The sequence below is a fragment of the Cricetulus griseus genome, unplaced genomic scaffold (genome assembly GCF_003668045.3).
Source record: "Cricetulus griseus strain 17A/GY unplaced genomic scaffold, alternate assembly CriGri-PICRH-1.0 unplaced_scaffold_1, whole genome shotgun sequence".
In the NCBI taxonomy this organism is placed as follows: Eukaryota; Metazoa; Chordata; class Mammalia; order Rodentia; family Cricetidae; genus Cricetulus; species Cricetulus griseus.
Genome location: NW_023276808.1, coordinates 3,132,578 through 3,157,922, shown reverse-complemented (window position 1 = coordinate 3,157,922; position 25,345 = coordinate 3,132,578). Strand labels below are relative to the sequence as shown.

General features: G+C 45.3%; 2 protein-coding genes across 2 annotated transcripts in view; one reads left to right on the top strand and one right to left on the bottom strand.

The window, feature by feature from the left end:
- Positions 1-5,795: 5,795 nt before the first annotated feature.
- The window catches only part of LOC113838584 (ephrin-B2-like), a 665,634-nt gene continuing 646,084 nt past the window's right edge, over positions 5,796-25,345 (top strand). Inside the window, exons 1-3 of the mRNA XM_035453536.1 lie at positions 5,796-5,926; positions 14,018-14,301; positions 16,642-16,734. Of these exons, the coding sequence (XP_035309427.1) occupies positions 5,796-5,926; positions 14,018-14,301; positions 16,642-16,734 (508 nt within the window). The remainder of the gene's footprint in view (positions 5,927-14,017; positions 14,302-16,641; positions 16,735-25,345) is intronic.
- LOC118237734 (ubiquitin-conjugating enzyme E2 variant 1-like) lies at positions 24,041-24,971 on the bottom strand. The gene is made up of 2 exons (XM_035453524.1): positions 24,904-24,971; positions 24,041-24,690 (listed from the first exon to the last, which is right to left on the bottom strand). The coding sequence occupies exons 1-2, from the start codon at positions 24,969-24,971 to the stop codon at positions 24,243-24,245; spliced, it is 516 nt and encodes a 171-aa protein (XP_035309415.1). The 3' UTR covers positions 24,041-24,242.

Below are 25,345 nucleotides of genomic sequence, written 5' to 3'. Positions count from 1 at the left end.
ACATTTACAAAAATTGTAAATAAAAATTCCCACTGTGCCTCCACATTATACTCACAATAGTAACCAAGAATTTAACCAGGTGATAGTCCCACATATCTTTAATCCCAGCACTCAGGAGAGAGAGGCCAGTCTGGTCTACAGAGGAAGTTCCCAGATAGCCAGGGCTACATAGAGAAACCCTCAGAAAATTAACAAGGAATTTCTCTAAGACCTAATTTCTTAAAGGGAAAAAAGTAGCAAATGTTTTGACCCAACAGATTATAAAATGCTGTCTAATTTCACATCAGCTACAGTGTTAACTCCTGAGGTACCTTTGAAGCCTTCATTCTCAAGCAACTGATTAACTTTCTCTCTATAGGAGATGTCCCATGTGAACCATGAAAAGTAAAGCTATTCAATTTGCAGCACCTTCATCAGGGCCTTCCCCTCACCTTCCAAAGACCACTCTCACCTCCTCAATTCTTTGCCCTTCTTCTGAAGGACTTTTGAATCAATTAGCTGATGATTCTTGATCTTAGAGTGGGAACAGCATCCAGAGAGTAGATGACAGGGACAATGCATGACAGCTTGCTCAACAAAGCACTTCCCACCATCAACCTTAACATTGTTATTAGTAAGAAAGGCTGTTTTAACCCATGAATGTCTCCATCAGTCATCACCAGATTTCACAATTTTGCTGACTTTGACCTAAAACAAGTACTTTGTGCTTAGACCTGCCTTCCCATTCAAAGTTACATTCAAAGACACTGATTCTGATTCCCTATTTACTTAAAACTCTTTTAACATGATAATCAACTATAAATCCAGCAGTTTCTCATTCTTGAATACAACTTCTGTCTCCTCGGGTCTCAGCAAGTTCTTCCCCATATTCACATATAAAACAACTGATGCACTCCATTCATCATCACCACTCTGGTCTCCTTTGGTTTTTAAAGTAAAATGCCAAGGACTTTGGCAAAAGGAGAGAAAGGTAATGGACTATTAGTGTTATGGAATACGAAACCCAAATCATGTCTGAGGGTATCAAAATGGATTGAGTGTCATGAAACAGAATGGCAGTCCATTACTATTCTCACCTTTTGCCAAAGTCCTTGGCATGTTATTTTAAAAAGCAAAGGAGACCAGAGAAGTAATGATGAATGGAGCATGTCAGTTGTTTTATATAAGAATATGGGGGAAGAGCACACTGGAGACATGATGAGACAGAAGTTGTGTTCAAAGAATGGGAAACTCCTGGATTTATTGTTGATTACCATCTTAAAACAGTTTTAAGTACATAGGGAGTCAGAAGCAGTGTTTTCAAATATAACTTTGGGAAGGCAGGTCTAGGCACAAAGTACATGTTTTAGGTCAAATTCAGCAAAAATGAGAGATTGTGGTGATGACTGATGGAGACTTTCAGGGGTTAAAACAGCCTTTCTTACTAATAACACTGTTAAGTTTGATTGTGGGGGATGCTTTGCTGTGTAAGCTGTCATGCATTGTCCCTATCATCTACTCTGTGGATGCTGTTCCCACTCTAAGATCCAGAATCCTCAGCTAATTGATTCTAATATCCTATAGGAGAAGGGCAAAGAATTGAGGAGGTGAGAGCGATCTTTGGAAGGTGAGGGGCAGACCCTGATGAAGGAGTTGCAAATCAAATAGTTTTACTTTTCATGGTTAACAAGGGACATCTCCTGTAGAGAGAAAGTTACTCCGTTGTTTGAGATTGAATGCTTTAAAGGTGCCTGAGAATTTCACACAGTAGATGATGTGAAATTAGATAGCAATTTATAATCCATTAGGTCAAAACATTTGGTAATTTTTTCACTCCATGAAATTAGGTCTTAGAGAAATTCCTTGTTAATTTTCTGAGACAGGGTTTATCTATGTAGCACTGGCTATCTTGTAACTTCCTCTTTAGACCAGACTGGCCTTGAACTCAGAGATCCAACTTTCTCTGTCTCTTGACTGCTGGGATTAAATATATGCACCATCTCCACCTGGTTAAATTCTTGGTTACTATTGTGTGTGTAATATGGAGGCACAGTGGGAATTTTTAGCTACAATTCTTGTACATGTCTATCTAATAATAAATATAGTAATTGGGTAGATACATACATTGGGACTAATCTGTGCCTTTTCTTTCGATACTCTTGATCTTGATAATATAAAGACAAAATCAAATCTATGCTCAAGCCATGAATTCCCCAAAATCCATTATTCATAAACTATAGATAAAGAAAATATATAAAAATAATTAACTTCTTTTCTCAATTACTTTTTTTCCTCTCCTGGTCTCTGTATGTTCATGTAATTTGTAGATTGTCCCCTGGTACCCAAAGATACTGAGAGACGGGAATAACTGATCTCATTCTTATGTTAACTTTCAGGTCAAAGAACAATTAAGAATTGTTGAAGAACAAAGAAAGACTCATGAGGAAACGAAGAAACTACAACAAGAATTGCAACACCAACAAAAAGAAGTGCAAATAATTTGCCAGGACAAGGGGAAGTCCAGGCAAAACCTGCCCTTCTTATTAAAAACCCAGGATTGAATGGCAGACTCTGAAATTTATACAAAGAAAAATGAATAAATGTCATATTGTAGCTTCATGTCGAAGTCGTTTTTTTTTGTGTTTGTTTGTTTTGTTTGTTTTAATTTGGAAAGTTATCTTGTTCTAAAAGGGGCTATGCTCGGCAATCCCTTTATTTTTCCTGCTTTCTTCCATTCTGTCAGATCATTATCAAATCATTGCTGTCTTCCATAAGTGTTGTATTTTTCACCTGTTGGAATTATGTACTGGTTGATGGCTTGCTGAGGATCAGGTAACTTGGTGAATAGCTTGGTCTGGTAAGGTGTTTACTGACCACTGACTTCGGGGATATTCTCTGTTTACTACGTAATAATGCTGTTTTGCTGATTTTCGGGTTTTTGATACATCTATAAAAAAAGAAAATTTGGTAATTGCATTGCGAAATTCCCAGGGTTTTGCTGGACCTTTGTGGTATTGTTACAGCAGTGTCCTTGTGATACTGTATCTCTTGGTGTTCCAGATAAGAGGTAAGGATAACAGTTGGCCTGCTACAGAAGTATCCACAGTGCAGTATGGTCTCTCTCAGACTCTTGTTTCTTTCATTGACAAAATCAAACCAGCATTCCCCACTGTAAATAAATGATTTTGCTGAATAAAGCAAAGTCTTAAATTCATATGTTTAAGCAATTATTTTAAGTTCTGGTAAGTCTAAAGAGTGGTTTACTTTAGAAGCCTTAGAACTATACTAGATTTCCTCTGGTTTATAGTTTTCACAGGGTTTGTATGTACATTAAATATACTTGTAAATTAGTACTACTGGATATTTTTACAGACACTACTTTATGATGATAAGAGTTAAAACATCAAGTATTATCTTTGGAAAATCCTAAACCTGTTCCTCTATTATAGAAAATAAGTATTATTGCCAAAAATTATATTTAATAAACACTAGAAAATATGTTTTTAAAATTTATGGACAAAGAAGTCACTTTCAGAGTGGTTGGACCGTCAGATAGAACTTGACATTGTATGTTCAATAGGGCTAAAATAATCTTTAACCTTGCATATTTATTTGTGGGATAAACATATTTAATATTGCTCAGCTTTTGGTTTGGGGATTTGTTTGGGTATTTTTGCATGTGGAAACTTAGCGATAACCAGGATTTTATACAGCAGAATCTGCCTCATCTTTTTATTTGTTGAAGCATGTTAGTATTTACCAATCAATAAAATGCCATAAAATGATTTTGGAGGTCCTTAGGTACGGCATAGTGAAGGCCCCTGTCCCCGGAAATAATCATATCATTGTTTAGCATTGAAGATGTTGCTTGAGATGATTAAATGGTAGATTTTTTTTGTGTTTGCATGCTATGGAAAATGCTGTTGCTTCAGTTTCAATTCTTTGATATAATAAAGAAGAATGATAGAATTTTAAGTAGGCATGAGGTATAGTGAGGTTTTGGTAAACAGGATACCCTGTCACTCTAAATACATATTTACTTCATTTACCTGAATAGATTATAATGCTTAATCTCATAACATAAGTTAGCTCAAACTATTTCCTTCCTATACTGTATTCTTCTGATGAAAATTTTCATTTCGCATTCATTGTTCTCAGTTATATATTCAAGGTTTTGGAAGTGTCCATTAAAGTTGCTTTTGCTCTGCTTGTGTTACAAACACTGTGTCGGAAGAGTAGCCTGAGGTTCAAATACTTGACATCAGCCCTTTTGTGCCTTTTATTCCATCATTAAGTTTCTTCTGCTACATATGAAAAGAAATCACAGTGGCTAAATAACATATCTCAATGTCTACTGTTAGAGACTCCTAGATATTCAGTTATTCCTGTGCTTAGTAACTGTTAACTGTTGTCCACCAGGCTACAGAAAAAAGCATATCATTGTTAATAATATGTACCCACCTTTTACTGTGCTACAACAATATAGAGATTTGTTTTCTTTTCTTGTTCCACCACTTTTGTGTACACATGATAAAGGTTAAGAGATTTTTCACAATTTATTAGCAATTCAGATGTTCCCTTTAATTCCCAGGTTTGTTTTCTTGAGTTATTTTAAATTTTTGATGTGTTATAGAATTAACTATTGGCTGTTTATTTTTATTATAATATTTAAAATTTGTAGTTTTTACCATTAATACTGTGTAGTTCACATAATTCTCTACTTATAAACAAAACCTTTAAATTTTCTTGGTGTGAGGACTCTTCAATGTTTCAAATGAAGGTTCCTAGGTAAGGGCTATAGTTTCCCTTAGGAGGTAGCAAATATGCCTGTTGCTGTTCTGAGTAATGTCTTGGTCACTTAACTGTACAGGTATATGCTGTGTGTATGTGTCTGTGTGGCCACCAATGAACATTTTCCATGCTGCAATTAGCTTGAGCTACTGGTATTCACCTGTCTGCAATTCTGTCGTTTTCTACCCAGAGCCATTTGTGCACTTGGCATAACTGGTCATGAGACTGCTGAAGATGGGAGTTACCACCACTTCAGGAAGTCAGGTGAATACTTGATACTAGGTTTCCTAACTGGAAAGTAACTGAAAGTACTGCTGAAGGGCAAACACAGGGAGATGGATATAGGTGTTCCCCAGCAGTAGAAGGCTTATCTTTTCATTTCTTGGAATTCCATTTAATTGATTCTTTGCCATCTGCTATGTGTGTTGATGGTTTTAGAAGTGACTTGTCCTGGTGAAGGACACTGTCACCCTATTTTTGGTCACATTGGCTAATGCACAGCACCATACGTTTTTTAGCTAGTTGCCATTTGCTTGGCATGATTGGGATGCTCTCCCTCTTGTGTGGTGTACAGTGAGGTTGCGGTTACTAGAGTAAGTGATTTGTGAAACAGCAGCAGATCTGGACAGAATCCTGTGTTCCAACCCCCGCCCCCAAATTCTTTCTAAAGCAAACCCCAGTGCTTTTTCTATGTATTAGAACGTTCTGCACGTTAGCAAAGGAAAATCCACCCAGACATAGGTGGTGGAGCTTTGAAAGCTCTGTTCTTGGGAGTGGCAAGAGGTGGAGAAGGGGCGCTGCAGAGAGAGAGGACAGGAAATGGGGAGCGGGGTGGGGTGGGGGGTTGGGATTGGCGCCAGGTAGGCCAGCACTGCGGGTGGGCTAAGAAGCTTAGCGCTCCCCGCCAGTCCTTCCTAACTTGGATCTTGCCGGCCATAATCAGGCCAGGAGGCACCGGATCAGAGGCTGGAAGGCATCCGCTCCACACTCTTCCCTGAGTGTGCAGAACTGGGAGCGGCTTGGCCATGGCCATGGCCGGGTCCAGGAGGGTCTCCGTGTGGATGTCCTATTGGGGACTTTGGATGGTTTCCTGCACAACTGCGATCTCCAGCCCTACAGTTTTAGAGCCTATCTACTGGAATTCCTCGAACTCCAGGTAAGTGGCGTCCAAGTTCCCTTTTGCTCACCTGGCCCGGGAGGGGTCCGCCATATGGTCCAGGCGGGAGGATGCCTCAGAGCCTGTTTCTAAAACCTCAGACCCCGGTGCTCCACTCCTCCCTCGCCACATTTCTCTAGGTGGGGACCGGCTGGACTTTCCAGCGCGGCCTCCAAGTGTCTCTTCCTGGGGCTCCAAACTCAAGTGCTCCAGGGTGCCCAACGCCCTGGCGACTCCGGGTGGCACCTCGGGAAAGGTGTCTGATGGCGCTATCCGGTCCTCCCTTCTTTTTGGAGAATAGAGGACATCACCACTAATGGGGCTGCAGACGCGCATCGACGGGGGGGCGGGGGAAGAGCTCGTGAGCCAGGCAGAGGTGATGCGCTCTCGAGGAGCTACGGAGCCACCAGACTGGGCCCCGCTGGAAGGCAACAGACATTGGGGATCTGGGGCAGTGGATTGTCCCTTTGGGGAGGGGACAGTGGTCCCGCAGTGTCCGGGAGCCAGAGTGAAATGGATTCTGCTAGGCAGCCGGGAGGTGCGCAGGGGAGCTCACTGGCTCCAGAGAGAACTCAGGCTGCCCGAACTCCGCTCTCCGGCCTTACCCTTCCTGTAGGAATCGGTAGCCCAGCCCCAGCCTTGTCCCAACAGCTAGCTCAATTTTAACCACGCCTTTTGGGAAAGCTCAGAGCCTGGCCCAGTCAACGCCACAGTCTTCGTTTTTGGGGAGTCGCTAGTCCATTGATCAGACTCGCTTTTAGCAAAGCGCACGGAGGGGAGAAAGCCATGCCTGAGACTAACTAACTCAGGTTTAGAAAATGCCTGCCATCCTTTGGGATTTGTGGCCAGGGTCTAGGTAACCGTACCTGTTACCTCCTCATGCAACCAAAGCCAGAAAGTGCTGTGGGGAGTTCTGGTATCAGCTCTGGAAGAGTGTGGAGACGCTGGCTGGCTCCTGGCTTGGAGGTAGACCTTTGAGATTAGAAGCAAAATCAATGGCCTAATTGGAGTTGAGGGTTTGGTGAGTGGCTTCAGAGTAGAGATGAACACATTGATTTAGAAGTTAGCCCATAAGCAAAGAACTGCTGCTACAGTCTTGAAAGTGTTAAATTTCAAATTCACCAACATAATTGACCAAACACATTCCCCTTTGAAAGGGCAAAAATTCTTCACTTGTAAATGACCCGAAATAGATATTTTTGCCTGTTGCAAGAAGGCTCTTGTTTTAAAGTTACTGCGGCCTTCTTTGATGTAGTCTGGTATAGATTTTTGTTTTGTTTTGTGTTTTAATGTAAGTGTTATATTTGCTTCCTTGGCGTGTCATCTTTGCAGCCAAACGGGATCTACAGGCACCTGGTGGTGCCCCAAGAAGCCTGGCTGCTAGCTGAGCACTGCTATCGCCACTCAGACTGGGACCCCCGTGGTGCCTGAGTCTGATGCTAGCTCGAGGTGCCTGCAGAAGTCACCCTTCCCTTCTGAATGTTAACGATGGGCCCGCCCCTCCTCCCTTCCCCAGCCTCTCTCCACTTTGCACTTTAATTCACAGCCTTTTTGAGAGACAGCCCCTCCTCCTCCGGTCTGGATTTAATATTTATATTTAAGTGTAGTAAAGAAATTCCCAGAAACCCCTCATAGCCACAAAGCAACATAAGTATGTTTTTGTGTTCGGTGTGACCACTATACTTGTGTGTGCAGCAGGGAGGATTAGAAGCATTGACTTGTCTGGGGGAAGGGGGCAAGAAGTATTATGCGTGTCTAGCATCTGGAGAGGAGTGTCTTCTGTTTGTTATGTGTTAGTGAGGGAGTGGTGACTCATGTTTACTCACTATTTTGGTCTTTAAGTGTATAGTTTTCTGAGCTGTGGCCACCGATCCAGAGAGAGATGCTAAGGGCTTGCGTATTAGAGGAGCAGGCCTCCTCAAAATTCTTTCTAAAGGATTTTCTATGTATTAGAGCGCTGTGCAAGTTAGGGAAGGAAATTCCACCCAGATGTCTGCAGTGGAGCCTTTGGGGGTGGCGGGAAGTGGAGAAGGCTAGCTGCAAGTTGAGAGGACCAGCAATGGGGAGGGGAGCGTCGGAATTGGCGCCAGTCAGGCAGGCACTGCGGGTGGGATGCAAAGCTTGGCGCTGCCCTTGGTGACTATCCTGACTATGGTTCAGCCCGCCGGAACATTTGGTGCGTAATCAGGCCAGGGGGCCCTGGATCAGAGGCTGGAAGGCATCGGCCACGGGCATAGGCTCTGCACTCTTCCGGGACTGCGCAGAACTGGGAGCGGCTTGGCCATGGCCATGGCCAGGTCAAGGAGGGACTCCTTGTGGAAGTCCTATTGAAGACTTTGGATAGTTTTATGCAGAACTGCGCTCTTCAGACGGATAGTATTAGAGCCTATCTACTGGAATTCTTCCAACTCCAAGTACGTGGCCTCCACAAACCCATCTTCTCACCCGGCTCCGGGCGGGTACCAGGGCATCTGCTTTGTGGTCCTGTTGGGAGGAGGCCTGAAGCCTGTTTCTAGACTCTGAGGCACCCATACCCCAGTCCCCACCCCGCCACAGTTGTCTAGGTAGGGACAGGCTAGACTTGAGTGCTTTTGCTCCAAGGGGCTCTTCCTGGGGCTCCAAACTCAAGTGCTCCAGGATGCCCGACGCCCTGGCAACTCGGGTGGCACTTCGGGAAAGGGGTCTGACGGCTCTCCCCGGATCTCCCTTCTTTTTGGAGAACGGAGGATTTTGCCACTAAAGGGGTTGCGATGCACAACTATGGGCTGGCCCCGGAACGGGGTAGAGATGCTGTGATCTTGTGGAGTGCAGGAGTCACTGGCCGGGGCCCCGCGGGAAGGCCACAGACATTGGGGGTCTGGGGCAGTGGATCGTCCCTTTCGGGAGGGGACAGTGGGCCGGTAGTGTCCAGGAGCCGGGGTGAATCCGAGTCTGTTCTGCAGCCAGGAAGTGTGTGGGGGAGCTCGTTGGCTCCTGGGAGAACTCGGGTTGCCCTCCCTATGCATGCTGGCCTCTCCCTTCGCGTAGGAACCGGTGGCCCAGCCCCGGCATGGTCCGGGGATTTGGCTCAATTTTAACCCCGCCTTTTGGGGAAGCTCACAGCCTGGCCCATTCAATGCTACAGCCTTCTTATTTGGGGAGTAGCTAGTCCCTTGATCAGACTCGCTTTTATCAAAGCACACAGAGGGGAGAAAGCCGGACCTGAGACTAACTAAATCGGGTTTAGAAAATGCCAGCCATCCTTTGGGATTTGTGGCCAGGGTCTAGGTAACCTCACCTGGATGCTGCCTATTACCTCCTTTTGCAACTAAGGCCAGAAAGTGCTGTGGGGAGTTCTGGTCTCAGCCCTGAAAGAGTGTGGCTGGCTCCTGGCTGAGAGGCAGACCTTTGAGACTAGAAGCAAAGTCAATGGTCTAATTGGAGTTGAGGGTATAGTGAGAGGCTTCAGAGCAGAGATGAACGCATTGATTTATAAATTACCCCATAAGCAAAGAACTGGTACTGTCTTGAAAGTGGTAAATTTCAAATTCACCAACATAATTGACCAAACACGTTCCCCTTCGAAAGGGCAAAAACTCTTCACTTGTAAATGACCCAAAATAGATTTTTTTGCCTGTTGCCAGAAGGCCCTTGTTTTAAAGTTACTGTGGCCTTCTTTGATATACTCTGGTATAGATTTTTGTTTTGTTTTGTGTTTTAATGTAAGTGTTATATTTGCTTCCTTGGCGTGTCATCTTTGCAGCCAAACGGGATCTACAGGCACCTCGTGGTGCCCCAAGGAGCCTGGCTGGGAACTGAATGCTGCTGTAGCCACTCAGACTAGGGCTCCATTGGTGGTTGAGGGTGATGCCAGCCTCCAGAATTCACTCTTCTCTTCCCAAGGTTAGCTCTGGGCGAGCCCCTCCCCCACTCCACCAGCCTGGCTGCCTTCTCCACTTTGCACTTTAATTCACAGCCTCTTTGAGAGAAAGCCCTTCCTCCTCCGGTGTGGATTTAATATTTATATTTAAGTGTAGATTAAAAAATTCCCATGAAACCCCTCAGAGCCCCAGAGCGACTAAGTATGTTTTTGTGTTCGTTGTGACCACTATACTTGGGTGTGCAGCAGGGAGAATTAGAAGCACTGACTTGTGGGGGGGGGCAAGCAGTATTCTGCGTGTCTAGCATCTGGAGTGTCTTCTGTTTGTTAAGTGTGTTGTTATGTTTACTCACTATTTTGGTCTTCAATAGTATAGTTTTCTGAGCTGTGGCCACCGATGCAGAGAGAGTTGCTAAGGGCTTGCATATTGGAGGAGCGGGCCTCCCCAAAATTCTTTCTAAAGGATTTTCCATGTATTAGAGCGCTCTGCAAGTTAGGGAAGGAAATTCCACCCAGATGTCTGCAGTGGAGCTTTGGAGGCTCTGTTCCTAGGGGTGGCGGGAAGTGGAGAAGGAGACCTGCATGAAGAGAGAACCAGAAATAGTCAGCGCTGTGGGGATTGGCGCCAGTCAGGCGCGCACTGTGGGTGGGATGCAAAGCTTAGCGCTGCTCTGGGAGTCCATCCTGACTATGGTTCATCCCGCGGGATCACTTTGGTGCCATAATCAGTCCAAGAGGCCATGGATCAGAGGCTGGAAGGCATCTGCTACGGGCATAGGCATCGCACTGGTCCTGGAGTGCACAGAACAGGGAACAGCTTGGCCATGGCCATGTCCTGGTCCAGGAGGGACTCCTTGTGGAACTCCTATTGGTGACTTTGGATGGTTTTATGCAGAACTGGCTGCCTTCTCCACTTTGCACTTTAATCTCCAGACCAATAGTCTTAGAGTTTATCTACTGGAATTCCTCCAACTACACGTAAGTGGCGTCCACAAACTCTTCTCACTGGGCATTGGGGTCCGCTGTGTGGTCCTGTTGGGAGGAGGCCCTGAGCCTGTTTCTAGAGCCTGAGGTGCCCATACCCCAGTCCCCACCCCGCCACCGTTCTCTAGGTGGGGGCGGGCCGGACTTGAGAGCTCATTCTCCAAAGAGCTCTTCCTGAGGCTCCAAACTCAAGTACTCCTGGGTGCCCGACGCCCTGGCGACTCGGGTGGCAAATCGGGAAAGGCGTCTGATGACTCTACCTGGACCTCCTTTCTTTTTTTTTTTTTTTTTTTTTTGGTTTTTCGAGACAGGGTTTCTCTGTGGCTTTGGAGGCTGTCCTGGAACTAGCTCTTGTAGACCAGGCTGGTCTCGAACTCGAAGAGATCCACCTGCCTCTGCCTCCCAAGTGCTGGGATTAAAGGTGTGCACCACCAACGCCCGGCTGGACCTCCTTTCTTTTTGGAGACAGAGAACATCGCCACTAAAGGCCCTGCAGATGTGCATCAAGGGGCGGGCTCTGGAATGCAGCAGAGATGCTGTGATCTTGTAGAGCACGGGAGCCACCTGCCGGGGCCCTGCAGGAAGGCAACAGAAATTCAGGGTCTGGGTTATTGGATCGTCCCTTTCAGGAGGGGACAGTGGGCCCGCAGTGTCCTGGAGGCGGGCGTAAATCCGAGACTGCTCCACAGCCAGGACTTGTGCAGGGGAGCTCGTTGGCTCCTGGGAGAACTCGGGCTTCCCGCCCTCTGCAACCTCGCCTCTCCGTTCGCGTTGCCACCGGTGGCCCAGCCTCCACGAGGTCCGGAGTGCTGGCTCCATTTTAACAATGCCTTTTGGGAAAGCTCAGAGCCTTGCCCAGTCAACTCTGCAGCCTTCGTATCTGAGTGTTGCTAGTCTCTTGATCAGACATGTTCTTAGCAAAGCGAACGAAGGGGAGAAAGTCAGGCCTGAGACTAACTTTTAGGTCTGGGCTCCCAGGGTGTGCTCTGGTTTAGAAAATGCCAGCCATCTTTGGGATTTGAAGCCAGGGTCTCAGGAACCACACATGGTTCTAACTAAGGCTAGAAAGTGCTGTGGGGAATTCAGGTCTCAGCCATGGGAGAGTGTGGAGACGCTGGGTGACTCCTGGCTTGGAGGCAGACCTTTGAGATTAGAAGCAAAGTCAATGGCCTAATTGGAGTTGAGGGTATGGTGAGTGGCTTCAGAGTAGAGATGAAAGCATTGATTTAGAAATTAGCCCATAAGCAAAAAACTGCTGGTACTGTCTTGAAAGTGGTAAATTCCAAATTCACCAACACAATTGACCAAACACTCTCCCCTTTGTAAGGGCAAAAATTCTTCACTTGTAAATGACCCAAAATAGATATTTTGCCTGTTGCCAGAAGGCCTTTGTTTTAAAGTTGTTTTAAAGTTACTCTGGCCATCTTTGATGTAGTCTGGTATAGATTTTTGTTTTGTTTTGTGTTTTAATGTAAGTGTTATATTTGCTTCCTTGGCGTGCCATCTTTGTAGCCAAACGGGATCTACAGGCACCTCGTGGTGCCCCAAGTAGCCTGGCTGTGACCTGAGCACTGCTGTTGCCACTCAGACTGGGGCCCTTCCGTGGTGGTTGAGAGTCATGCTAGCTCAGGTGTTTACAGAATTCACCCTTCCTTTCTGAATCTTAGTGATGGGTGTGCCCCTCCCCCCTTCTACAGCCTGGCTGCCTCTCTCCCCTTTGCACTTTAATTCTCAGCCTCTTTGAGAGGCAGCACCTCCTCCTCCGGTCTGGATTTAATATTTATATTTAAGTGTAGATTAAAGAAATCCCCATGAAACCCTCAGAGCCACAGAGCGACATAAGTATGTTTTTGTGTTCCTTGAGACCACTTGGGTGTGCTGCAGAGAGGATTAGAAACACTGACTTGTATAGGGGAGAGGGGAGAAACAGTAATATGCGTGCCTAGCATCTGGAGAAGCATGTTTTCTGTTTGTTACGTGTTAGGGAGGGTGTGGTGCCTTACATTTACTCACTATTTTGATCTTTAATACTTAGATTTCTGAGCTCTGGCCACCGAAGCATAGAGAGCCTCTAAGGACTTGCATTTCCGAGGAGCAGGCCGCCCTGTGTGGCTGTTAGTGTGATTGCTCCCTGGCCTGAGAATGGCTGGAAGTCTTTGGAAAGCTTGTGGCCCAATGGTATCTATGAGACCAGAAAGATCTCTTTCTGGGAGGGTAATATAAAAGAGCCTTTTAGTGTTTACTGCCTGGTATTTCCTCCCTTCTTCACTTTTCCAGAGAAAAGTTTCTGTGGATAAGACCGAGCAGGCAGGTGATCAGAGGCTTTTAAAGGCAACAGCAGGCTTGGTAGCTCTCTCTGAGTGTGTTGTTAGTGTTAGCACTTGCTTGAGGATGTTCATCAGGAGGCTCTTGACTTGGTGTCTCAGGGAAACTCCCCGTTAGGGAAGATCTTTCAGCAATATGGCCAGCAAGAAAGGAAAGGAGGAGAGCTTTTAGCTGGGAGCATCCAAGGAATTTGGTATCAGTAGTCATAGTTCTAAAGATTTGTTATGAAAAAATAATTGGAGCAAATACATGGGGGGGTTGTAGACCAAGGGGGTACTTGTCCTCAGAAGGGGAGGGCTGTTCATCTTGTATCAATATGATTTAATTATTTCTGGTTATCTTTTATGGGCTTATAAGACATTTCTTTTGTACTGTGTAATTAAAAACCCATTGTTATATCAGTGACTGACTAATTATAATAAGTAATTTGAAACATTCTTGATGAAACTTGTCTGTTAATTAACATCAACATAGCTCAGGAAAACTACCAGGACAACAAAGGTTCTGGGCATATGCCATTCCTGGAATTGATGAGATTTCTCTGGCATGCCTAATAAACTGAGATGCCAAAGGTTAAAAAAAACACAAGCAGGTGGGAAGGTCTGCCTCATCACCAGGGAAGAGTTGTAAAGTTGCACAAAAGATTATTGGAATATTACAAGCACAGGGAGGGCGGGGGAGGACCAAGTGTCAGCAGGCTGTTCCAGCCTGATAGCCTGATGGCTCAAGAAGGGAAAAGGTTGTCCTTTTGTTTTCTGAGGTAAATTCCTAAAAGCATTTGTCCCGTGAAGACACCCTTGGAGAACCAAAGTATAGCAGTGACATGTCATGGTGGGGTGATTTGTAGTGTAGGGCTCTTTGATGCCTGTCTATAAGGGTGTTCACTTTTACCAACTCAGTGGCTTTTCTTTTATGCTTTTTAGATTTCTACCTGGACAAGGCCTGATCCTATACCCACAGATAGGAGACAAATTGGATATTATTTGCCCAAAAGTGGACTCTAAAACTGTTGGCCAGTATGAGTATTATAAAGTTTATATGGTTGATAGAGACCAAGCAGACAGATGCATTATTAAGAAGAAAAAAAAAACCCTGCTCAACTGTTCCCGACCACACCGAGATGTGAAATTTACCATCAAGTTTCAAGAATTCAGCAACAGCATCTGGGGTTTAGAATTTCAGAAGAACAAAGATTATTACATCATATGTAAGTGTATTTCTCTCTCTTTATTTTGTAGGCATTGGGATAAGCTAACTAGGTTTGTATTGATTTCTGTTTCCTTTAAATTAACATGGTAAATCATTTGTTAAGAAGCTTTGTTCTTTTTGTTTTTTTCAAAATAAATTAATTGAAAATTGGGGCCCTGTAGTGACAGTATTAATTAAATATAAATACTCAGCAGGGGCAAACCTGCCAGGATTCTTATGGTATTAAAATAAGTAAATTATACGCAGGGACTCAGTATCTCTACTGACAAAACCATCTTTAAGGAACATTTATGAGGTTTTTATAGGTAAATCTGTGTTATGCTTTTTCTCTCCATCCTTCCATCTGTCCGTCCAACCATTCATCCACTCATTCATATAGTGTGCATTCTGTTCCAAGAACTGTGTTTCAAAGTTAGGACTCAATAAAGCAAAATGTAATAGGGGTACACTTCACCATGACACCATCACTCCAGACTGGCAGAGCTCAGAGCTTAGTAGCATGGGGCATACAGACAAAAGCCAGTATGGGTGATCACGTTATGTCCTGATGGAAAAGAGTAAAGTGTAGGAGTGCTGCCTGAATGATACCCCTGCATCTGTCATAATAATGTGGCATTATTTCAGGAGTAGGGGATAGGTGTTCGTTGGGTATATCTGAAATGCATTTGTGAGCTGTGCCCATTTTGATGGAGATAAAAATTAAAGCAAAATGCCGGGCATTGGTGGCACATGCCTTTATCCCAGCACTCGGGAGGCAGATGCAGGTGGATCTCTTTGAGTTCAAGGCCAGCCTGGTCTCCAGAACGAGTGCCAGGATAGGCTCCAAAGCTACACAGAGAAACCCTGTCTCAAAAAAGACAATAAAAAATTAAAGCAAAATAAAACAGTTAAAAAAAATAGCCAAGAGGCATAGACAAAAATTTGGAGGGAGAAAAAACAAGATAACGTTGACAAAAAATAATTTATATAGTTTCTTACTATACACACATTTACCCCTAAAACTCCAACTCTTTGGATATGCTTGATCCTTGGGAAAATGCTGTGGCCTTCTTGCCTGTCTCACTTTCAAGTCTAGCAACACAGAAAATGGAGCCGTTTTCACTGCTGAGGGAAAACCCAGACAGTATGGCTTAGAACACTTTTGTCAGGGCCAAAACCCAAGGTAGGGCCAAAAAACGTAGATTACTAATGTAATTGTGTAGCCATGTTTCCCCAGCCATGTATGCACTGTAAAGAGAACATGCAGAAATGCATGGTGTATGTACAGGAGTAGCATAGAGATTGTGCATAGATAATGATAGTGACTATACTGTACAAATATGCAAAGCACACACATGACACTGCAGGGAGTGAGAAACATTGGAGCATACATGCATAGCATACATACACAGTGAGCATAATGGCAGGAGACAGACATGATGCATCCATACTTTGCAGCTTTAGTTACAAAGCCATTTAGAGAATTCACTGGCTTCAGGACAAATAGCAATGTGTCTAGACAGAACAGCTTAGACAGACAGAAAGATATTGGTAGAAGGGTTATGTTCCCTCTCACCCCTCATTGTTAAAGTGGAAAAGGAGCCCAGCTGGCCAATGTGGGGCAAGGTGGTTGCCCCTACCTGGTTATATCCATGTTGTCCCAAAACCCCGACAGGGAAAGGGGTATGCTAACCCTATGTCCAGCTGGAGTTTTCCCTAGCAGGAAACTTGGCCTAAGCGGCTGATGGGGGTTGATAAAAACACATGCTTGCAGGGACTTACACAGTGATGAGAACGCAGACTCAGAAGACTTGAGTTCTAGGATGCTACTTCAGCACATTCCTGGCTGGAGGAAGGAGCAAGGGGGTGTCAGAAGGCTCCCCTGATAGTGTTTACAGAACTTGGAGGTTTGAGAAGCATAGCATCCAGTTCATTGTTCTTTAAGCAGGAGGTCTGGAGTGGAGGAAGCAGGAGTTGGGAGATGATTACCAAGTTTTGAAATAACCGTTATGTTTGCTCTTTTGCACTTTCTTGTTTGGCCCTCCTAGGAGTTGGTGGGTATTTTGGAAGGTGCTGTCCGTTTTACCTATAGAGCAATACTAAATCATGTGCATATGGGAGGGTGTGTTTAATTGCATTTAGAAGCAGGTATCCTACATGTCACAATGTTTCCAGGATCCATTTCTCTTTATTTATTTTTCTACTTCTTTTCAGCTTTCAGCATCCCATACATTCAGAAAACTTGTGACAATGAGTGAATTCTTATTTTTCAAATTGTTTACAGACATTTCATGTTCATGAAATCGTATTGATTTCCTGATTTGTTCTTTATTTTTTTGTCCATTTTATTTTTAATCAGCTACATCCAATGGGTCATTGGAAGGCCTGAATATCCAGGAGGGAGGGGTGTGCCAGACAAGAGCCATGAAGATCATCATGAAAGTTGGACAAGGTAAAGATCAACTGCTGCTTTGTGACCCCACTGTGAGCTGGTACAGCCCCCAGCTAGCGTGGCACCTGGGGTGACGCTCACCATCACCGCTCTTGTTAGTTTTGAAGGCAGACCATTTTCTGCACTTTGAACCACTGGTTGAGTCCCGCAAGCTGACATGCTCAGTTTTTCTCATTTAGATCTCTCTAAAAGTTCAGGCCAGTGAGACAGGGTATCTGTGTGCTGCCACAGGTACGTATATTTCTGTTTACAATGCAGAATACCTCTTTGAAAAAATCAAAGTGTCTAGTACGTTAGCACTGGCTATGCTGCTTTGTTTCATTTTCAAATCTGGACAAACCAAGACCTGCATCTTCACGTAGAATATCCGATTGTGAAGAAAGAAACAATTATACTTCTAATTAGAGACTAGTATAGCTGTCAATCAACTTGTTTAGTGAAATTGAAATGTCATCTGGAATGCTTTGACTGCCAAATGCAAGAATCCCTATAGTTTGCACAGATGGCCTCCTAATCTAAACCTAACAAATAACTAGGATTACCATTCTGATTAAAAAGGAAGTTATATTCTTGTATTTCTCAGTGCTTTGCATAAAGAGTCATATGTTCATTGCTGTTCATGCCTCTTGAGATGTCTTTGCAACTCCTGAAGCTTGCTACATTGTCAGATGTCTGTGCCATGATTAATCGCTTTTTCTTCATGTAGATGCAAGTCCTGCTGGATCAACCAGGAATAATGATCCAACAAGACGTCCAGAGCTGGAAGCTGGTACAAATGGGAGAAATTCAACAACCCCTTTTGTGTAACCAAATCCAGGGACACAGTGTAGTGGGGCTGTGTATCTGTGGTGTGCATTTTTCGTAGAACCCCTAGAGGCAGAGGAGCCTCAAAACACATCCAAACCAGTGGGATTCACTTGTGGGCACAGATTCCTGGGGTCTTTGCTCCCAGTGAGTCAATATTAACTCTGCCACCAAGACAGATTAATTCAGCCCGCTCAGTGTCTTACAGTCACAAGAGCAGAGCTCACCAGGTGTGTCAGTTACCGATGCATCCTGAAGTGTTGAAACTAGGGAAGTTCCAGATTTTCTGTGTAATCTTTAGGAAGTGGTTGGCCTGGTGAGTGAGTGTCGGACCTTTGAATCTCCTTCACCTCATCTGGTGATCTGTTGTCAAGTGGACCCAGTAAGTTGAGCATTGGCCTTGCTTACTTGTTTACAATTGGAGTGTTGGTTCTTCAAGCTAGAGGGCAGAGTCTCAGAACCACAATAACTGGCTGTTCTTGCTTCCGTGAAGGTATCAGCACCGAAGGTAACAGCGCAGGGCATTCCAGGAACAATCCGGGTTCCAAAGTGGCCTTATTCGCAGGAATCATATCAAGATGCATCATCTTCATTGTCATCATCATCACCTTGGTGGTATTGCTGCTCAAGTACCGCAGGAGGCACCGCAAACACTCTCCACAACACAGTACCACACCCAAGCGAGGTGGCAACAACTATGGCTGGGAACCCAGTGATGTTCTCATACCGCTAAAGATTGCAGACAGTGTCTCCCGCCCACACTATGAGAAGGTCAGAGGAGAATATGGGCACCCAGTGTACATCGTGCAGGAGATGCCCCCACAGTCCTGCTAACATTTACTACAAGGTCTGAGGCCTGGGACCTTCGCCTCCCAAGGGAACTCTCACTTTGTTGTGGGCGCCAGGACTGCCTGAGCCTGGCTCTGGGGGCGGAATGCTTCCTGGAAGAACCTGGACAGATTCCAGGCGGAACCTGGAGCTGGACAGATTTGTAGGCTGTAACTTTTCAGCTTTGGCGAAACCACAGACCCTACTCAGAAGCCGGAAGACTGCTAAGAGATCCCCACTTGGACTGCAGTGTCCCTGTGTGGACCTCTATGCTATGCACCCAGCCAGGCACTCAGACCTCTGCAGATCCCGGGGAGGACACGGTGGGCTATGGGTGATGCAGCAGTACCTTAGGAGAAAGTTGCACCTCTGCCTTTGTGTTTCCTGCCATGCACACTGGACTTGTCACTCGGACCTCGGGTAACCTCAGTAAGGTTTTCAAAGATCCCTAGCATTTAGTCTTCACTCCTTCTGTTTCCAGGGCTCTGCAACACCTCCCCAGACCCCTCACTCCACATCCCGTATCATTAAGGGACACTCACCACGGAACCCTGGCCCCATCCTTTACACCAAGATGAGAATAAATGGGAATTAGGTACATAATTCTGTTTTACTGGAGGCTTGGCTGGGTTTGCAGGGAAAAGCCTGGGAGGTGTGGCCCAGTGAGGAAGGTGCTGGCTGCCACCGCAGGGGGAGCATAGTGGGGAAAGCAAGAAGGAAACAATAGATAGTGCTTTGGTTTTGCTGAGAGGAACCAGGAATGTGGGAGACTACAGACTTTGGTGAGTGGTGGTGAGCTCACTATCACTGCTATGCAACAGGGAATCAAAGCCCCTCTCCTGAAGTGGAACAAAGGGGCCGTTGTTATGAAAGGACCGGCCAGAGTTCAGAGGGAGAGGACAGACCTCTGGGGCAGGACTATTGAGGTACTGGCAATAAAAAAGCACAGCCCTGGATCTGCAGGGGAGTCAGTCTGCTTTGGGAGATGGTTTAAGCAGACTCAGCTCCTATATTACCACATTTTAATCATCACAGGGAAAATCATGTAGGAGAACAGCAGAGAGCCAAATCTGACCTAGAAGTTGAAAAGCCAAAGGTCAAAATGGCTGTAAGTCCATCACCACTGAGGATATTGGGAAATTTTCATTAGGAAAGGTTGGTCAGATTCACCGAGTCCCCATGAGAGCCCCTCCCCCGCCCCGACTGAGCCTTAGAATTTGGTTTTTGGTTGATGGCTGTGCTGTCTGGGCTCTGAGGCTCTACCCGGGCTCCATGTCAAAGCAAAGCACATATGGCACACCCCTAAGAGTCTTTAAGATGGAGGTAAAGTTATGATGTCAAGGGGAAGGAAGGAGATAGGACATAGTTATAATAGGTGTGTAGAACACAAGGGATCTAAAATGAAAGATTTTTAGTAATATACATTTAAAGTAACACACAATACACACCACAAGACTTGAAATTCATTGGTCATGGCAATTAAAGCAGTCCCAGCCCTAAGCCCTTTACAAAGTAAAAGTTCAGATACAGCTACTTCTAAGAGAAGCGGCATCACCACAAAAGTTACCAATTTTCCCAATCCAAAGGACGTCAACTTGGGGCAAGAGAGTCGAGGATAGGGAATAGGAACAAGAGACGCAGAAAGAACGACCACAACACAGGATTCTGATCAAGTAGCAAACTTTGTGTTTCTCAGGCTGGCTTGTATAAACAGTAAAGCAGAATATGGGAAGGGGTAGAATGGGTTGTTTGTGCACAAGGTGTGACTTTAGGAAGAATATTTGGAAGCCACAAAGAGGATGTTTGGCAGTGTAAAGATTTCATGAGTAAGAGGCCCAGGAAGGGTTGCCTAGGTGAGTGAGCCTGTGGGTGGAGGACTGGGTCAAGTTGTTTCTTGTGATGAGCTGAGGTTTTAAGGAGCTGCTATGTAAAGGTCAATATACAACTATGTGGCTGGCAAAGCATGGCCTAGGATCTTATGCCAAGCCTTGAGATCTTTGACTCCCAACATATTCCCCCTTCCTTGTATAAAAGGCAGTGTCCAAATTTTTCAGCAGAGGGGGATAGAGGCCCGGAGCCCAATAGGAGTATCTATGTGGGTTTTATAAAGGACATTTTTCTCTGATCTCAGGGATGGCTTCTTGGAGACATCTGAAAGGCAGGACTGTACAGATGCCTTTTGTGGAGGTGGGGAAGCTTTAGGATATCAACCCCATAGCTCACAGGGATATTCCTCAGAAGACGAGGTCTCCTTGCAGTACCATCCAGGTCTGTACATCTGAAGCTGGCCTTGAAGAAGTGTGTTAGTTCTTCTTTGGAGGAAATAGACCGAGATGGTTTATATTAGAGGGGTCAAAGTCATCCTTGGAGGAGAAGAGCTTAAGAATTGGACCAGGACAGGCTAGTGGCAGAGTCCACTTCTTGCTTGACAAAGGCCACAAGTCGATTAAAGACCCAAGGGTCAAAGGAGGTTAGCAAGAGGAGCCATATCAAAGGACCGAGTAGGCAAAGGAGGAGGGTGGTTAACCATGGGGAAGCAGTAGGAATGTGTAGAAGGAAGCAATAAGGAGTAACAGGAGTTGATTTTCCCATACGAGCAAAGCCAGCCAAGCTGATGGTTGAGTCAGTGTCATCGGGGTCATTTTCAGGGGACGTGTAGAATAGGTTGATCAGGACCTGGAAGGAAAGAAGGAGAGGCTTCTCCTCCCGAGGGGACAGGGGTGTCAGGGTTTTCATCTCCTGAGTCCTCCTCCCTGGAGGAGGCTTCAGCTGAAGGACAAAGGATTTGATTACTGCTACAGAGTGAAAATGGAAATGCCAAGAGTGGTGATTTGGACAGGGATGTTTTTCAGGCCCAAAAGTCTCATGATAGGAGTCCCTCCTGACATCCACATTTCCTTACCCTCCTGCTCTGCAGAGCCAACTTAGTATCACTGTCAACCTTAACCTCTCTAATGCTGGGACCTCACTTGCAACGTCCCAGCATTCACCTAGAATTGACAAGGAGAATGTTGAATTCTCCCCCACCACTGGCCACTTTAACAGTGGACCAACTCGCCCTGGATCTGCAAGTCAGGGGAGGAAGCAAAGAACAGCAACAGTTTCAAAAGTGATAGCATTAAGAAGATCATGTGAAGCTTTCTTTCTTTGACTTTTTAAACCAACCTAACATGGGCTTCCCACTGGTGACCCTTCCCTAACCTGGCCCCGTCCCACACTGTACTGTTACACTTTGTGTCTTATGAACCCATCTGGTCTGCCATGTTGTCAGACGACCAATTCTTGGAGGCAGTTGCCGACTCAAGCCCATTTCTTTTCATTAATGGTTCCTTCCTGGGGGAACCATGGACAAAGATCCCTGATAAAGATGAAGAACTTTTTTTTTAATTGTTTCTTTTGAACCCGAGTTTCTCAAGTCTTGAGGGATTCTATGATCCCAGAAAGCTATAAATCTTCCTTGCTAATTTTATCAATTGCTTTTCCTTAACCCAGTTTCCCTTGGTCTTGAGGGATTCTGTGATCCCAGAAAGAAAGAAATCTTCCTTGTTAAAAGCTTGTCCCATTGCTCACCTTTTCTATGTAGGTGGTGCTAATGAACAGAAAATCCCAAGAGTGGGGCACTCTGCCAGGTCTTCCTCCAACCAAGGCTCATAATTGACCTTGTAATGGACGCCTTACTGCATAGTAAGGCCCATCTCTCCAATGAGCACTGAAGTTTCCAGATCTCCAGCCCTATAGAGCCACACATTGAGCTCCAGTTGTCCTGACCTTCAGGTTGTCAACTTGGGAAAAATGAGTCAGGGATAGGGAAAGGGAACAACAGACGCAGAAAGAACCACCACAAGACAGGATTCTGATCAAGTGGCAAACTTTACTTTTCTCATTCTAACTTGTATAGTCAGCAGAGCAGGATATGGGGAGGGGTAGAATGGGTTGTTTGTACACCGGGTGTTAGTGTACGCAAGATATTAGGAAGCAACACAGAGGATGTTTGGCAGGCTAAATTGTTCATGAGTAAGAGGTCCAGGAAGGGTTGCGAGGTGACTGAGCCAGTGTGTAGAGGACTGGGTCAAGTTATTTTTTCCTTGAGCTGAGGTTTTTAAGGAGCTGCTATGTAAAAGTTAGTATACAACTTTTGGCCTGCCAACAATGGCCTGGGATGCCTAGGATCTCATGCCCAACCCTTAGATTTGGCTCCCACCATATTCCCCCTTCCTTGTATAAAAAGAAGTGGCCAAGTTTTTCAGCAGAGGGCTGGCCCCATATCGGATAATCAATGTAGTTTTTTAAAAAGGACAATTTTCTCTGACCTTGGGGATGACTTCCTGGAGCCCCCTGAATGGCAGGGCTTTCCAGATACCTTTTGTTGGGGTGTGGAAGCTTTAGGACATCGACCCCATTGCACACAGGCGTATTCCTCAGAAGAGGAGGTATCCTTGCAGGACCATCCAGGTCTGCACCTCCGAAGCTGGCCATGGGGAAGTGGGTTAATTCCTCTTTGGAGGGAACAGCCCAAGAAGGTTTATATTAAAGTGGCCAAAGTCATCCTTGGAGGAGGAGAGCTTAAGTGTTGGACCAGGACAGGCTTAGTTGCAGAGTCCACTTGTTGCTTGACAAAGGCCACAAGTCAATTAAAGGAGATTAGCAAGAGGAGCCCTATCAGTGGTCCAAGGATGGAAGGGATGAGGGTGGTTCACCAGGGGGAAGTGGTAGGAATTGGTAGAAAGAAGCAAAAAGGAGTAACAGGAGATTATTTTCCCATAAGAGAAAATCCAGCCAAGCTGATGGTTGAGGCTTGGTCATTGGGGTCATTTTCAGGGGAGGTGTAGAATGGGTTGTTCGGGACCTGGAAGGAAAGAAGGAGAGGATTCTCCTCTAGAGAGGGCACGAGTGTCAGGGTTTACATCTCCCGCGTTCTCCTCCCTGGAGGAGGCTTCAGCTGAAGGTCTATGGACTTGATTACTGCTATGAAATGAAAGCAGAAACACAATGGTTTGGATGAGGCATGACTTAAGAAAGACGGGGTGACTATGTACTCCCTCATATGTGGATTTCAAACAGAGTAAAGGATTACCAGCCTACAATCCACACTGTCTGAGAAGCTGGTAAACAAGGAGGACCCTAAGTGAGACATTCATGGTCCCCTGGAGAAGGGGAAAGGGTGAAGATCCCCTGAGCAAATTGAGAGAACGGGAAGGGGGGGAGCTAGGAGAATGAGAAGGGAAGAAGAGGAAGGATGCAGAGGTCATGAGGGAGCAGAAAGGTTAAGTCAGGGGGAGAATAGAAGAAAGGTTATGTAATAGGTAGGATTGTAGGTGGGGAGTGGTAGGGGAGGACAGGAGGAAAAAGAGAACTGGGAATGTCATATAAATAAATCTTGATTCTAATTCAAATAAAAAAGTTTAATAAAAAGAAAGCAGGGGTGAAGCCAAAGCACAGGGAGCCCAGCAGTATTCCCACAGCTGCTACCTGAATCCTTCCCTTCTATTCTAAGGGCACCACAGAGCTGTGACAGGAGGGTGGGCCAGGCAAAGGCAGACCCAGGCCATGTGTCAGCAACAGGTGATTGTGTGATGTGTCTGTTCAGTTTCGTTAGCTGTGACCACCACTCCCAAAGGAAACTGATTTCAACACACCTTCTTGATCCCATAACTTCAACTACGCAGCCAGTGGTTACACTCAACAGATGTTACTCAGCACAACTTAGGTTCTTCAAATGGACAAGTAATTAGTATCAGAACAGTGTCTCAGGATGAAGTCCGAGTGGAGCTTCCTCTCCAGTACTTTGAGGTCTACAAGATGAATCTAGAAAATAAACTATTGTGGAAAATGAAGACTTAGGTTGGATTGGGGAGGGGAGGCCAGGCCCTTGGTGACTAATTGCTGTAACACTGTCCTTCTGTTGGCTGTGGCAGCTTCAGGATCTCTTTTGACATCATCAAGAGCCGAAGCTCCTGCAGGATGACTTTGATTCTATAGGATTTCTGCCATTTTGACAGCACTGCCGTGGCCCTTGTATCCACCACTCCATTTGAACTACTCACGCAGCTCATATTGACTTTTGTTACAAATCTTACAGATGGGGACGCTTCCAGGTATTTAGGCCCACATTCTACTTTAAGGCTGTATATTCGGTTTTCATAAATTGATCTTGGAGGCCCAATTATCATCCCTGTCCATTTTGTAAGTGTAATTTCCTCATCGTCCTCTAGACCCAGGCTAACTGTGCCATCGCCTACTCCTTTCTGTCCTTCTTCCAACTCTTCCAACGGTCGGAAATTTCGAGGGACTTTTACACCAGAGCCTGTGGTGGCTGCCAACTTGCTTCCCAAATGTTTTTTCTTAACTCCAGTTCCCCATATCTTGAGAGATTCTGTGATCCCAGAAAGAAATAAATCTTCCTTGCTAAATGCTTGTCCCATTGTTCAACTTTTCCACATAGGAGGTGTTCATCAACCGAAAGTCCCAAGAGCTGGGTAGGCTGCTGGGTCTTCCTCCATCCAAGGCATATAATTGACCTTGTAATGGATGTCTTACTGCATGGAGTGGCCCGTCCTGCTGATGAACACTGAAGTTCCCAGATTCCCAACTGTATCAAGCCACATGTTGGGCACCAGTTGTCCTGACCTGCAGGACGTCAACCTAGGGCAAGAGAGTCAGGAATAGGGAATGGGGAAAGAGACACTGAAAGAAGAAACACAAGACAGGATCCTGATAAAGTGGCATACTTTACTTTTCTCAGGCTAGCTTATATAGTCAGCACAGCAGGATATGGGCAGGGGTATAATGGGTTGTTTGTGCACCAGATGGTAGTGTAGGCAGGATATTAGGAAGCCACAAAGAGGATGTTTGGCAGGGTAAAGAGTTCATGAGCAAGAGGTTCAGGAAGTTATGCTAAGGTGACTAAGCCTGTGGGAAGAAGAATGGGTCAAGTTGTTTTCTTATCTTAAGCTGAGGTTCTAAGGAGCTGCTATGTAAG